This window comes from Plasmodium vinckei (genome assembly GCF_900681995.1).
Source record: "Plasmodium vinckei vinckei genome assembly, chromosome: PVVCY_04".
Classification (NCBI taxonomy): Eukaryota; Apicomplexa; class Aconoidasida; order Haemosporida; family Plasmodiidae; genus Plasmodium; species Plasmodium vinckei.
The window spans coordinates 728,703-742,701 of NC_051296.1; the positions used below are offsets into that span (position 1 = coordinate 728,703).

Consider the following 13,999-nt stretch of genomic DNA (forward strand, 5'->3'; position numbering starts at 1 on the left):
ATTTACCTATTTTTATAAAAAAAATATAAAATATTACTAAATAATATTAAAAATTCGAGAAGTATAACATATAAGAATACGTTTAGATGAAAATAATAATTTTTGATAATTGTTTTTCATATGTTTGCATATAATATTTTATTATCATAATTAATATATATTAATTTGCATGTAAACATACAAAAATAAAAAATATAATTTTATAAAGTATCAAGTATATTATTAAATGAGCCTTTAAGTTAAACTAAAGACTTATTTTATAAAAATATGCAAAAAATATTTTAGATTGAATTTTGCATAAATGTATTGATTTTATAATTAAAATAATGTATTATGTATGAAAATGGGATTGTATTTGAAAAAAACACAAATATAAAAATTTTAGTAGTTGCATGTTACATCTTTGTTGATAGCGGTTATTATATATTTATATAATTCTGCATGTATATAAATTAGTGGACAGTTCATTTTATTTAAAAAATTATAAATAATTTTGTTATATTTAATATAATGGCTCAAACAAACAAAAACATTCACGAACAATACATATATTTTTATACATTTAAAATATATTATTTTTTATTTTTATTATTTATATTAAAGTAAAAATAAAATATAAATTTTTTTTAACTTATAATTGCAGGATCATAATTTTATGGACGATTTAAAATAGCAGCAACATATATTCCCATAAATAGCATATAACTTGTTTATATAAATTAAAATGAAACAAATTGTAATATTAAATAATAGCATCATTGTTTTACAACAATAATATATAAAAAGAAAGCTAAAAAGAATAAATCATATATATTATTTAAACCACCTGATTCGGAAAACAATTTTTATTAATAAAAAAAATGAATAAAGGGATATTTAGTTTAGTTTGTATCATCTTGTATGGCCTTTTGGCTGTATCAATACATTGCTCGAAACAGAAAGTAAGTTTCCAAAATAAAATATAAACAAATATATAGAAAATTATATAATAGTGGTTATTTACATGTTATGGCATATATATTATTATATTTATTTATAGCATGATCAATCTAAGACATCTGGATTAAGAAGTAGAATCATTCGTGCTATCAAGAAAATAAACGGAAGTAACAAAAAAAATGTTATAGAATTTCAACGTGAAACGCAATTAAATAACAATAATAATAACAATAATGAAGATGATGATATATGGGATGATGATAAATATGATGATGAAAAAGACTATGAAGATGACGGTTGTGGTTGTTGTGGTTGTTGTGGTTGATAAATATGTTGATTAAGAACATGATTAGTGTTCCCATTTATATATTTACTTACATGGAAATATTTTGGCTTATTTACATTATTGTATATAATTCGTGAAAAAATTCAGAAAATAATTAATAATTGAAATAAGATCTATCCGTTTGCTATAATTATAATATTTGTTATTTGTATGCTTATAATTTTACATTTTATATGTACATTTATAAAATAAATAAAATTGCATATTAATGTATATTCTGTCTTATAACTTATGTTTTTGTTTTTTTATTATTTTATATAAAATTTGGCTTTAAACACACAAATTTGAGTGTGACATTGTACATTTGTTTTATTAATATATTTTTGGGTATTACTATGTAAATGCCAACATAGACTTTTGTTCTCTTTTGTGTAATACTACAAAATAATAATTAACTTTATAAGTATCACTTTGCAACATTTAAGAACCCATTATGTAAAATATAAAAATAGTGTGTCTTTTATAGAAGACTTAATATTTATTTAAAAAAAAATAATATAATATATACATCCATAAATACTTTTAATGAATATAAATAAATATATTACAACGACACATAAATTAATTCTATAGAAAATGCAAAAAATTAATAAATAATAGGATATTAGCAGATGTAGACAATCAATTTTATTTAAATAATTTTTATGAATCAAGTTTGGATATTGTAGATGCTTTTAATGACGAAGAAATAAAATGTATTAAAAATGCTATAGATAAGGACATAAAAAAGTGTATGGTCAGCAACGTGTTATTCAAATTAAAAGGCATAAATATGGGAATGAACATTTTAATTCACAAGGTTGTGATGAAATCATCAAAAATTCCAAAGAAAAAAAATAAGTTAATGATGGGCTACCAGTGGAATAAACACAATATAAGACAATAAAAATGTATATACCTTTTTCGGTATGAAAATATAGGCAATTTAAACAATTGACACGGGTATTTTAAATATTGATTATGAAAACTTTGAAAACAAGTATAATGAAATTCTTTGAAGAGATAGCTATAAGGAATTAAAATACGATAATTTTCTTAAAAAGGTGCTAAATACCATATTTAAATGGGAAATATTTAACATAGCATTTATTTTGGAGGTGTTTGTATATGTAGTGTTGGAGTACCATTTGGGATTTTAACTGAAATTGGTTTGAGTTTACACTTTATGAAAATAGACACAAAATGAAAAATGAATTAACATAACCTTTGTTCATTATTATTTTTTTTTAACTATTAAATATTGCATATGGTCAATAATTATAAAAATAAATATATTCATATTTTTGACATCGGAAATTTAGGATACTGCTTCATGGATTTTATTTGAATTAATTTGCTCATATTTGATAGCATTTGTTGGGCTATGCAATTTTTAAATATTATATATATTTAGCATAATTTTATATTTAAAAATGAAAAAGCATATATTATATATAAAAGAAAAACAAGGATTATATTAATGATTGTAAATTTTATCTTAATTTATGGTTTTTATTATTAAAGATCAAATGATATTTAGTTATATAAATATATAATGCATCCATATGTTCTAAATGATATATATACACCATTAATTAAAAAATATAGATGGTGTGCTACAAGTTAATTATTTTCTTATCACTATATCGAAAACATGATATATGGATTATATTATAATTTTTTTCAATTGAAAATAGTATAAAATAAAAAATGATAATTTGAAAATGTTATTAAAATACTTATAAATAATGGAAAATTTAATTATATAAAAAAAATATGGTAAAATTCAATTAAGAAAAAGGAAAAAATTCAAGTTATAATATGAAAATATAATAAATACAAAAAATTATAAAATGATACTAAGAAAAAAATATATAGCTAAACTCAATTGAATTATTTCAATTTAGTATTATTTTTGATATTATTAGACTCTAATGTGTTACTAAAATAATTAGACATACTACATGTTTATTGTGGATATATGTCGTTAATTTAATTATATATTACATTAAAAACAAATATACATTGTTGGATCGACAACCTATATTTTTTGGAGAAATAATATTTTTTTTGAATAAATAATATATATTTTTTTAAATATTAATTAAAAAAAATTATAATTAAATTGTATTATTAAATATTTAACAATATTTTGTATGAAATTTTCATATATTTATAGCTTTATATACAAATTAATGTAAATAAACAATACTATTATATACAGTAAATTGACATAATTAATACCAAATACTATACGGAGAAATATAAGTAAATTAAATTGTATGGTATAGAAATAAAACTAGTATGATATTTTATATATAAAAAGATAATTTTTAAAAAATTTTTTATGGTATTAAAAAAAATAAATATATACTGCAAAAATGAATCCCAAATTAATACAAATGAGTTCATCTCTTCTTTTAATGTGCTTATGCGAAGCACACAGTAACGAGGTAAAATATTATATGTTAAATTTATAAATATTGGTTTATTATGATAAAATTTATATTATGGTGATATTTTACATTACAAAATAAAATTTAATTTTAAATATATTCAAAATTTATGTATTTTTAGAAAAAAAATAATAATGGATTTATGATTACAAAATCGAATCGATTTCTATCTGAACTCGAAAACAATGAAGTAGGGGTAGAAGGATATGAGGATCAACCAATTTATAAAGAGCAACCAGTCTATGAGGACCAATCAAATTATGAAGATCAACCAAATCATGAAGTGTTTGCTATAAGAGATAAAAATGGGAAGCCCGTCGATAAAAATAATTTAAAAAATAATGTAAAAATCGTTTTTTCCGATTTAGATGGAACATTGTTAAATGATGACCATAAAGTATCCAAATTAAATATAGAAAGTTTAGCAAAGGCACAAAATAAAGGAATAAAAGTAGTTATTGCTACTGGTCGTCCATTATTTTCAGCTAATTATTTAATAGGAGAAGATATGAAAAAAAATAATTTAAGTTTAATGCCAGGAATATATTTAAACGCCTGTACCACATATGGACCTAATGGTGACATAATAATTGATAATTATATAAATAAAAAATTAATAATGGATATATATAATTTTTCAAAGGAAAACAATTTAGTTAATCGTATGGTTTGGTATAGTTCAAAAAAAACATATACGGTTGAAATGAATGAATATATTGATCAATATTTGACTCTTGAACCTATAATACCTGATATTATTGATGAAGAAACATTAAAAAATACAAAAATATACAAAATTTTAATTAGCTTAAATGAAGAAAACTTGTCAAGTGTATTTAAAATGTATCAAGACAAATTTTCGGATCAAATTTCTGTATCTAATCCAATTGGAACATATGTAGAATTGTTTCATTATAATACAAATAAATTTGAAGGTGTAAAAAAATTATGCAAATATTTCGATATAAGTTTAAATGATGCATTAGCTATAGGAGATGGTGACAATGATATAGAGATGTTACAAGGCGTAGGAACTTCGATAGCAGTACAGAATGCTCCTAGTGAAACAAAGAAAAGCGCAAAATATGTAGCTCCATCAAACAATGATGATGCGGTATATCATGCATTACGAACATTTTGTGGAATTTAAAATAAAAAACTGAAAGAGATAAGCATACATATAAAATTCTATGAAATTAAAATAATAGTTATTAAATGGATTGCTGATTCCTATTATTTCTGTTATCCTTTCTAGTGTTATAATATATATTACTATCAATACTGTTATTAAAATTTTTAATTAAATATTAACTTGTTTCCTTCGACAATTATATGCAATAATAATATATGTTTATTTTGAATTTTTACATTTTATGTCTCATTTATGTTTGTTTTTAACTTTTTAATAACCCTTATTGTAGAGATGCAATTTTATACTATATATATTGAAGTATGCCTCCAAATATATACATAAATGTAGGTTTTATGAAAGGAGAAATAGTATGTTGGCTTTATTTGGTTTGGGGGTTCAGGGTTATATTGAATTATATATATCATAGCATGTTCATTTTAACTGTTTTAAAATTTTAACAATATAAAATAATGAAATAAAAAAAAGGTGAAAATTTTATGAAAATGAAATAATTTCTTATAGTATGCTTTTTTAGACATTATAAAAAATGCTTTCATAAATATTTATTGCGTTTGCGTTATAAATAACGTCGATTTGTCGGATATTGATTTATAGTTTATGTATCTGCAATTTATAATTGCATATTAAAATATATTTCATTAATATTATAAAATATATGTATTAATCCGACCATATTATAGAGCATACAAATTAATCAAAATGAATCCGATTATAACTTCACACACAAAATGCTTATTACAGTTTTATCGGAGAAACTATAATTTAAGTTAAAAAATAGGACTTACAAATAAGAATTATTGTTAAATAAAAATATTCATAAAATGAACATATTATGATATATGAGGGTATAATTATAATTAGTTTCATTTTGAATATTCCTTTACATTACAATATATATTCAGATTAGCATATTATCAATATATAATAGGTAATCATAAATATAGATTCATAAAATATCGATCAGAATCTACAATACAACGATATTTATAAAAGACATTTTATGCATCTATCATTTTTAGTAATACATGAAACATACACTATAGATATAAAATAGTAAAATATTCTACAAATAACTAGTATTGAAATATTCTTTAATGTGAAATTTTATGTAATTAAATATTATTTTTTTCGAAAAGGTACATAATATATTTTATTTGAACTAATAATATTTATATTAGGCTATTATATATATACAAACTTATGCAGGCTGATCCTGTACCATTTATTAATTTATTTTTTTTGTTTATAAAAGAAAGCACAACTCTTTAGAATGATAAATTTAATTAACTTATATTTGAAGTTGAATTTAAAAAATGTATAAACTTAAAAAATACTAAATAGTAAATTTGTCTATTAATATAAAGGAGTATTGTATATATATGATCATACCAAGAGTTTGTTTCTTATTTTATAATAAAACATAAAATAAATTTCCTACATGATGAAATTTTCTATATTAACTAATGTACTATATTTATGTTTTATTTAAATAATATTTATAAAAATAAAGATAATCGAATGTTTAACTATTAAAGGTACTATAATATATGTTTAATGAATACGACAAAGTTAAGCGTTTGGTTATGAAATGTATTTGACTGTTTGATTTCATATGTATTATTCTGTGTTATTTATACGAGGAATATTTGAAAATATGGGTGTTTTATATGATTTTAATAGAAATAATATATATTCAAAAGTATATTATATAAATAAAAATATCAAGTGCTTATTTATCGAGATCATATATTTTAAAAAAACGAAGAAAAATAAAATACGGAATATTATTAAATAATATTAAGCCCTTGAGGAGTATAACAAATAAGAACGTATTTCGATGCACATACTAACTTTTGTAATTATTTTTCATATGTTTGCATACATTGATTACAATATATGTATCTAGTATTTTATTACCATAATTAATATATATTAACTTGCTTGTAAATAAACAATAAAATACACAAGCTTATAAAATATCAAGCCTGTTATTAAATGCGTCTTGAATTATACTAAAGACTTATTTATATAAAAATATCCAAAAAACATATTGGAGTTAGATCTGCTACATAAAGTTGTTTGGTCATAATTAAATAATGTATTCTGTACGAAAATGGGTTATATTTGAAAAAATCTAAGATGTAAAAATGTTCGCAATTGTGTATTTATATATCTGATGGTAGCAGTTATTATATATATTTTTTTTTAAATGTTAAAAATAATTTTGTTATATTAAATATAATGCTCAAATAAACAGAAAACACTCACGAATAAATTATCCATTTTTATTATTTGAGTAAATTTTTATATATTTTTTATGCATTAAAAATAAATCATATTTATGTTAAAATAAAAATAAGATTTAAATTTTGTTAACTTATAATTTCCGAATTATAATTGTGTGTATGCTTTAAAATAGCAAAAGCATATAATTTTATTTTAAATACTTTCATAAATATTTAATAAATTTTTATATAATTTAAAATTAAGCAAATTGTAATATTAAATAATAGCATTATTGTTTTATACCAATAATATATAAAAAGGAAGGTAAAAAGAATAAATCATATATATTATTTAAAGCGTATGATTCGAAAACACTTTTTATTAATAAAAAGATGAATAAAAAGATATTTAGTTTAGTTTGTATCGTCTTGTATGTCCTTTTGGCTGTATCAATACATTGCTCGGAGCAGGAAGTAAGTTGTCAAAACAAAATATAAACTAGTATATCGAAAATTATATAATAGTGGTTATTTACATGTTGTGACATATATATTAACGTATATATATATATATATATATATTAATATGCTTATACCTTTGTGTTATCGATCTAAGGAAAATAAAATAAAACATAGGGCCAAACGTGTTATCCAAAAATTATTTGGACGTAAAGAAGATGACTCACAACTTATACGAGAAGCACAATTAAAGAAAGAAAACATTAGCGATTTTCTAGATGATATGAATGATAATGAGTATGGAGATGTATATTATGGTGAATATACCGATGATGGTGATATGTATAATAATGTATAGTCATGTATTTGTCAAATATGGTAATAATGATGATGGTAAAGATGCTAATCTATTTAATTCTTTTAATATATTTAAAGGTTGCAAAAAAAATAAATGAACAAAAGAAGATTCATTTGATAAAATGATTGAAAAATTTATAAATGACAATAAAGATCTTCCTATGGATATATTGGGAATGGAAACATATGTTTTAAATATTCTTGAAAATGAGTCAGAACAATCAAAGTTTTCATACAAATTATATAAAGAAATATTAAAACAACATTCAAAACTTAAACCAAGTGAATAATATTCGTTTAATAATTATATTCAAATGATATTGAACTAGAAAACGAACAAAACAATTCTTTATAATTATCAATTAAACTACAATGTTTGATATGTGATACCCTAGTTGAATGAATTATGCTATGTTTTTGTCATTTATAATCTAAAATTTTATGTTTTTGTCATTTATAATCTAAAATTTTATGTTTTTGTCATTTATGATCTAAAATTTTATGTTTTTGTCATTTATGATCTAAAATTTTATGTTTTTGTCATTTATGATCTAAAATTTTATGTTTTTGTTTTATTATGTAATTATTAAAATAAATGTAGTAATACATTTTTATTATACAATTGAATAAAACTTTAACATAAATATATTCATATGAATTGTTTCGTTACTATTCTCATTTGTAGTATATAGAGTTCAGGGTTTAGATGTTCATCCTTTACGAATATGTAGTTGCATTATTAATTTGTTTATAATTTGATAATATTTTGGTCTGAAATGGTGATTAAATATATGTTCCATCCCCGTATGTTTAATCTCGAGATGGTGTCCAAATATGCAACGGAAAAATGGGCATGGCCATTAATATGAATGAGGTCTCATTACACATTTTTCATACGTTATAATAGTTCCATATAATTCGTTCGTATATATTAAATGGGGCAATGCTATAATTTCACATTTTATATTTTATTGGTAATTTATGGCTAACTATATATAAGAGGCCTTATTATTTATTATGTAAAGCATAGCTATATTGAATCATGAATAACATTGTGCTTTCTTTATTTGATGAAGCATTTTATTTAGTAAAACATATTATTTGTGTCATTATTATTTTGATTTAAATTATATTTTGAACCGAACAATATAATAATATTATATATGAAGTTATAATATATAAATAGATCCATTGGGGGCCATTTATCTACATTATGATATACCTTATATAAATGGGTATATTTTTAACATTAATTAAGCATGTTTTAATATATAATAGGTAACCATAAAATATCGATCGAGATTCGATAATACAACGATCTCTATAAAATACATTTTATGCATCTAGCATTTTTAATAATACAATAAAAGTCGTACTATATATACAATATGTTTTCAAGTTTTAATTGTATTTACTATTCCTTTTTGTATTTCCTTTACATTTTTATTAAAATTAATTAATATTAATAGAAATAGTTTTGTAAGCTTTTATTTATTTTCATAAATGTATAACATTAGATTAATCGTTATTAATTTATAAATTTTATAATTTTGAGGTATAAATAAATTATATTTTAAAATAGTTAATATAATTGCATAAAAGAATGTTATGAACATTTCGTATCATATTTGGTTATAATAATTTCTAGTAATTACAAATAATATTATAGATAAAATAGCATTATTGTTATATGCTTATAAATATAATAAAATACTTTACTAATAAATAATATTGAAATATTGTTTTATTTCGGAAACTCCATATAATTAAATATTAATTCTACCGAAAAAGACCATAATAATTAATTTTATTTGAACTAATGTACAAGCTCTCAAATATATAATTTAAATATATTGCTATTAAAAAATAAGATATATATTCTAAAATGATTAATTTTAAAACTATGAAACACGGAAATATTATACATTGGTTTAAAGTATTTTTATTAAGCGCATTAATTTTTCCGTTATACTATACAGCGATATAGAAGGAAGTAACAATGATAACAATAAAGCATTAAATACGAAAAAATCATTAAATCCATTTTATTTGAATATATTGATATATATTATTAAAACTAAAAAGATGCATAAGATAAATAATTATTATAATTTATACTTAAGTTTAATGTTAATGTAGTAATATTAATACTATAAAGCCATGTATTATTATTCTATTAATGATTTTATAATTTGTATAAAAATATAGTTTTCTATATTGAGCTAAATGTTTTATTACAAAATATGTAGTATATAATATGCTTAGTTTCAAAGTAGCAATATGCACTATAATGGTAAATCCACTTATATTTTTCCTAAATGTTTATTATTACCACTAAATAAAGAGAAAATGTCAAACTAATAAAAATAACAAATTTAAATAATAGAAAAATAATTATATTGAAATATTTTTATAGCTTAAATATTTAATAAGAATGATAATATATAAACTAATTTTAAAACCTATTTAGGTGCCATGTCGATTTTAATTGCACATTTTTGCTTTATTTAGAAAGATACATATATTAAGTATAACATTATTTATTAAATATATTTATATTAGGAATATTTGATACAAATAAAGTTATTGAACATTCTAAATATGGAACTTATTTATACTATTAATTAAAATATAAATACAAACTAAATATCATATATTTAGGAAAATTAATAATAATAAGTTTTTTGTATATTATAATTTAAATAAACAATTTTATTTACATTTATTAGAATTAATGGTAACAAATGTAATATTCATACGGAATAATAACTTATATCAATATATGATACCAACAATGAGATACGAATATATTTTTATCAATTATAGTGATAATATATTTCTAATCCTTTATATATTTATAGTAATATATTTTATGAAATTACTTTATTAAAAAAACAAAAAAGCATACAGTTTTTTTCTATGTTTAAACCTATAATTGTAAGAATATACACTTATTTAAACCATTACAAGGCTACACAAAATTATATAATTGGATAATTTCAAACTATATTAAAAATAATGGCCTTAGATATATGATGAAAAATGTTTAAATTAATTAAACTTAAGGCGGTTTAGATAAATTGCCATAAAAAGTAAACATAATGTTCCTTTAGTAACGATATTATATTAATATTACATATTAATTAAATATTCAAAATAACAAGAATGTGCTTAATTGCAAATTTTGTTTGGTTCAATATATATATATATATATATATATATATATATATTATATAAAAATAATATGATGCAAACATCGACATATTAAAGATAAAATATCATTACAATGTCTGAGAAAGCAGTAAGTACATGTATTTGTCTTTACATTGTTTGAATGTTGCACTACCTATAAATTACTATTAAATTGTATTTCAACACCATTTTATTGATATTTATTTTTATTTAAATTTTTAAACATACTTTTTTAGTGTAAATTACTTCGCGAGGTTGATGAATATTTTAATAATGAAATTGTCGATGGGACAAAATTTGATAAATCCAATTTATTCATATATAAATGTCCTTATGAAAATAAAAAATTTCGTGGTTGTAAAAACAACAATGAACGAATTAGCGCATTGGGAGGACATTTATATGAACAATTGGCTAAAATCGCTAATGAGTTTAAAGGAGAAGGAGATAATGGTAACCGGCATATTGAAATTTTTATGATGTGGCTAAGTAATAAATTATATAAGTTAGAAGAAAACAAGATCAAAACACTGGAAGTATTTTATAAAGAGCATTTAGAGAAACATACAGGAAATTATAAATATTGGAACCTTTTAAATAGTAAAAAGGAATATAAGAGAGCTAATGTTTGGTATATGAGTGAATTGTATAGCTTACTTAAATATATATGTGATTTAGTTAATGAATACAACAACAACCCTAAAAATCTGAGTAGGGAAATCGGAATAATTTCCAACAAATGTCACCAAAAATTTAAAACTATATATAACGATATTAAAGATTGTTATTCATATTTTCATTTATTAAAGTATTTAAAAAGTATATATGATGGTGTTAGAAATGCTGCAGTTTCTGCCCAAAAAAAACCACCAAGAGGAAATCGATTATTAGGTTATTTAATGAATGCTTCACTTGTTCCAATTGTAGAACTTACCACAATAAATTGGAATAAAAGATTTCCGAACCAGTCTGATAAAATACTTGATTTTCATACTAATGAATGTGTTAAATTATATTCTGAATATGTGAAAAAACAAAAAGAGCTTGAATTAAAAAAAACACCGAAAGCAGAACCCCAAACAGGAAGTAATCAATTAGGAACAGAAGGAAATAAAAACTCATTAGATCGTTCAAAACATACAAAGCCTGAACAATCTAAAAAACCTACAAACCCTGTCACACCAAAAAAGAAGGGGCGACAAGCACAAGAAAAACGAGTACAAGTAAAACACAAAAAAAAAGAACAAGGACCAAAACCAGCACCACCAGAAAAAAAAACACTACCACCAGAATCGCCAACACAACTACCACAACAAAAGCCACCACCACAGCCAACACTAGAATTACCACCGCCACCACCACAACAACAAGGCCCACTATCACAGCAAGAATCACCACCACAAACAAACCCATTAACAACAAATCCACCACCACAAAATGGTAGCTCATCACAAACATCTCAAATGGGAGGGCTAAATAACCAAAATGAATCAAAGGATTCAGGCAATGATAAAGGAAGTACAGGGGGTACAAATAATAATACAGAAGGTTCAGTTAGTGGAAACGAAAATCCTGATGGTGGATCACGTGACCCTGCATCGACTACATCAGGAGGATCTTTTAATCTTGGGACGTCAATTTTTAAAATGATATTAAAAGGAAAGGAATATTATAATAAAGCTTCCGAATATATTGAGAAAAATAAGGAAGGCTTTAAAAATGTTAAGGATAAAATCAGTAATGCATACGATAACGCTGTGAATAAATTAAAAAGTGCTTACAGTGTATCTAATAGTTATTTTAGTGAATTTATTAATAATGTAACTAGCCAATTGAATCAATTTGGCAGCCCTTCTGAATCAGGTGATAAACAATCTGAACCGGGCACCCCAATTAATGGGGGAAAATAATCTAATCAGTCACCATCAACAAATCTACCATCACCTTCCATGCCAATTCCATCAAAAGATTCGCCATTACCTCCACTAAAAGACCCATCACCAACTCCACCTCAAACTCCATCTTCAATCCCATCACCACAAAAACAACCATTTTCCCAATCACAATCTATCACACAGAATCCTACACAGCTTGATCCACCTAATCACAAAGAAAATATTCAACTGGTAAAATTACCAATTTTTAATCTCAATTTGAAAAAAACATGTAACATATTTCCAACTACATGGAATGGATCAGGGAATTGCAAATCTGAAATAAAATTTATGAATACCACATTAGTGTGTTGCACATCTGAACAGTGCAGTTTAACTGGTATTTCAGTTACACTTGTTTTAATGCCCATTATTTTGTCAATTGCATATAAGGTAAATAATAATATAATTACTAAATACAACACTTGTAAAGATTTTTCATTATTATAAAATATTATATGTTTTTTCACATTTTATGTTAGTATTTGTTACATGAATGGAGAAAAAAATCGGAAAAAAAAAACATGAAAAGAGTTATAAAATTAGTTGATGGAAACCGAAAGACAAAAATAATTATAAATTCATATAATAGGAGCAAAGACCTAAAACCGGTTATAAATTCAGTTGGTAGAAAAAAAGATCCATTATTAAATATATACAAACTTATGCAGGCAGATCCTATACCATTTATTAATTTATTTTTTTTGTTGATTTTTTTTGGCTATAAGAGAAAATCCGATTTTTTGGAATTATAAATTTAATCAATAACTTTTATTTTTTGTAAAATAATCAAAGTTAAGATGTTTATGGTTCTATATTTAAAATTACATATAAATATATAACAATAATAAATAAGTAAATTCATTTATTACTGTTACTATAGTCAAATAAACTCATAAGTATAATTAAAAAATATATTTATGTAATTATAGTACGAAACTATATATTATTATAATATA

General features: G+C 22.0%; 3 protein-coding genes and 1 pseudogene across 3 annotated transcripts, besides 1 other annotated feature; all 4 read left to right on the top strand.

Annotated features, from left to right (window-relative positions):
• Window positions 1–860: 860 nt before the first annotated feature.
• On the top strand, window positions 861–1,264 carry PVVCY_0402000 (fam-c protein; the record flags this gene model as incomplete). The annotated part of the gene is made up of 2 exons (XM_037634982.1): window positions 861–941; window positions 1,040–1,264. The coding sequence occupies 2 exons, from the start codon at window positions 861–863 to the stop codon at window positions 1,262–1,264; spliced, it is 306 nt and encodes a 101-aa protein (XP_037490170.1).
• Window positions 1,265–3,645: 2,381 nt separating this feature from the next.
• PVVCY_0402010 (haloacid dehalogenase-like hydrolase, putative) lies at window positions 3,646–4,870 on the top strand (the record flags this gene model as incomplete). The annotated part of the gene is made up of 2 exons (XM_037634983.1): window positions 3,646–3,717; window positions 3,842–4,870. The coding sequence occupies 2 exons, from the start codon at window positions 3,646–3,648 to the stop codon at window positions 4,868–4,870; spliced, it is 1,101 nt and encodes a 366-aa protein (XP_037490171.1).
• Window positions 4,871–7,840: 2,970 nt separating this feature from the next.
• Window positions 7,841–8,204, top strand: PVVCY_0402020 (uncharacterized protein; the record flags this gene model as incomplete). The annotated part of the gene is made up of 2 exons (XM_037634984.1): window positions 7,841–7,892; window positions 8,020–8,204. The coding sequence occupies 2 exons, from the start codon at window positions 7,841–7,843 to the stop codon at window positions 8,202–8,204; spliced, it is 237 nt and encodes a 78-aa protein (XP_037490172.1).
• A 2,996-nt stretch (window positions 8,205–11,200) lies between these two features.
• On the top strand, window positions 11,201–13,795 carry PVVCY_0402030 (annotated as a pseudogene).
• Window positions 11,201–13,795: a sequence feature (PIR protein CIR protein, pseudogene).
• Window positions 13,796–13,999: the final 204 nt, after the last annotated feature.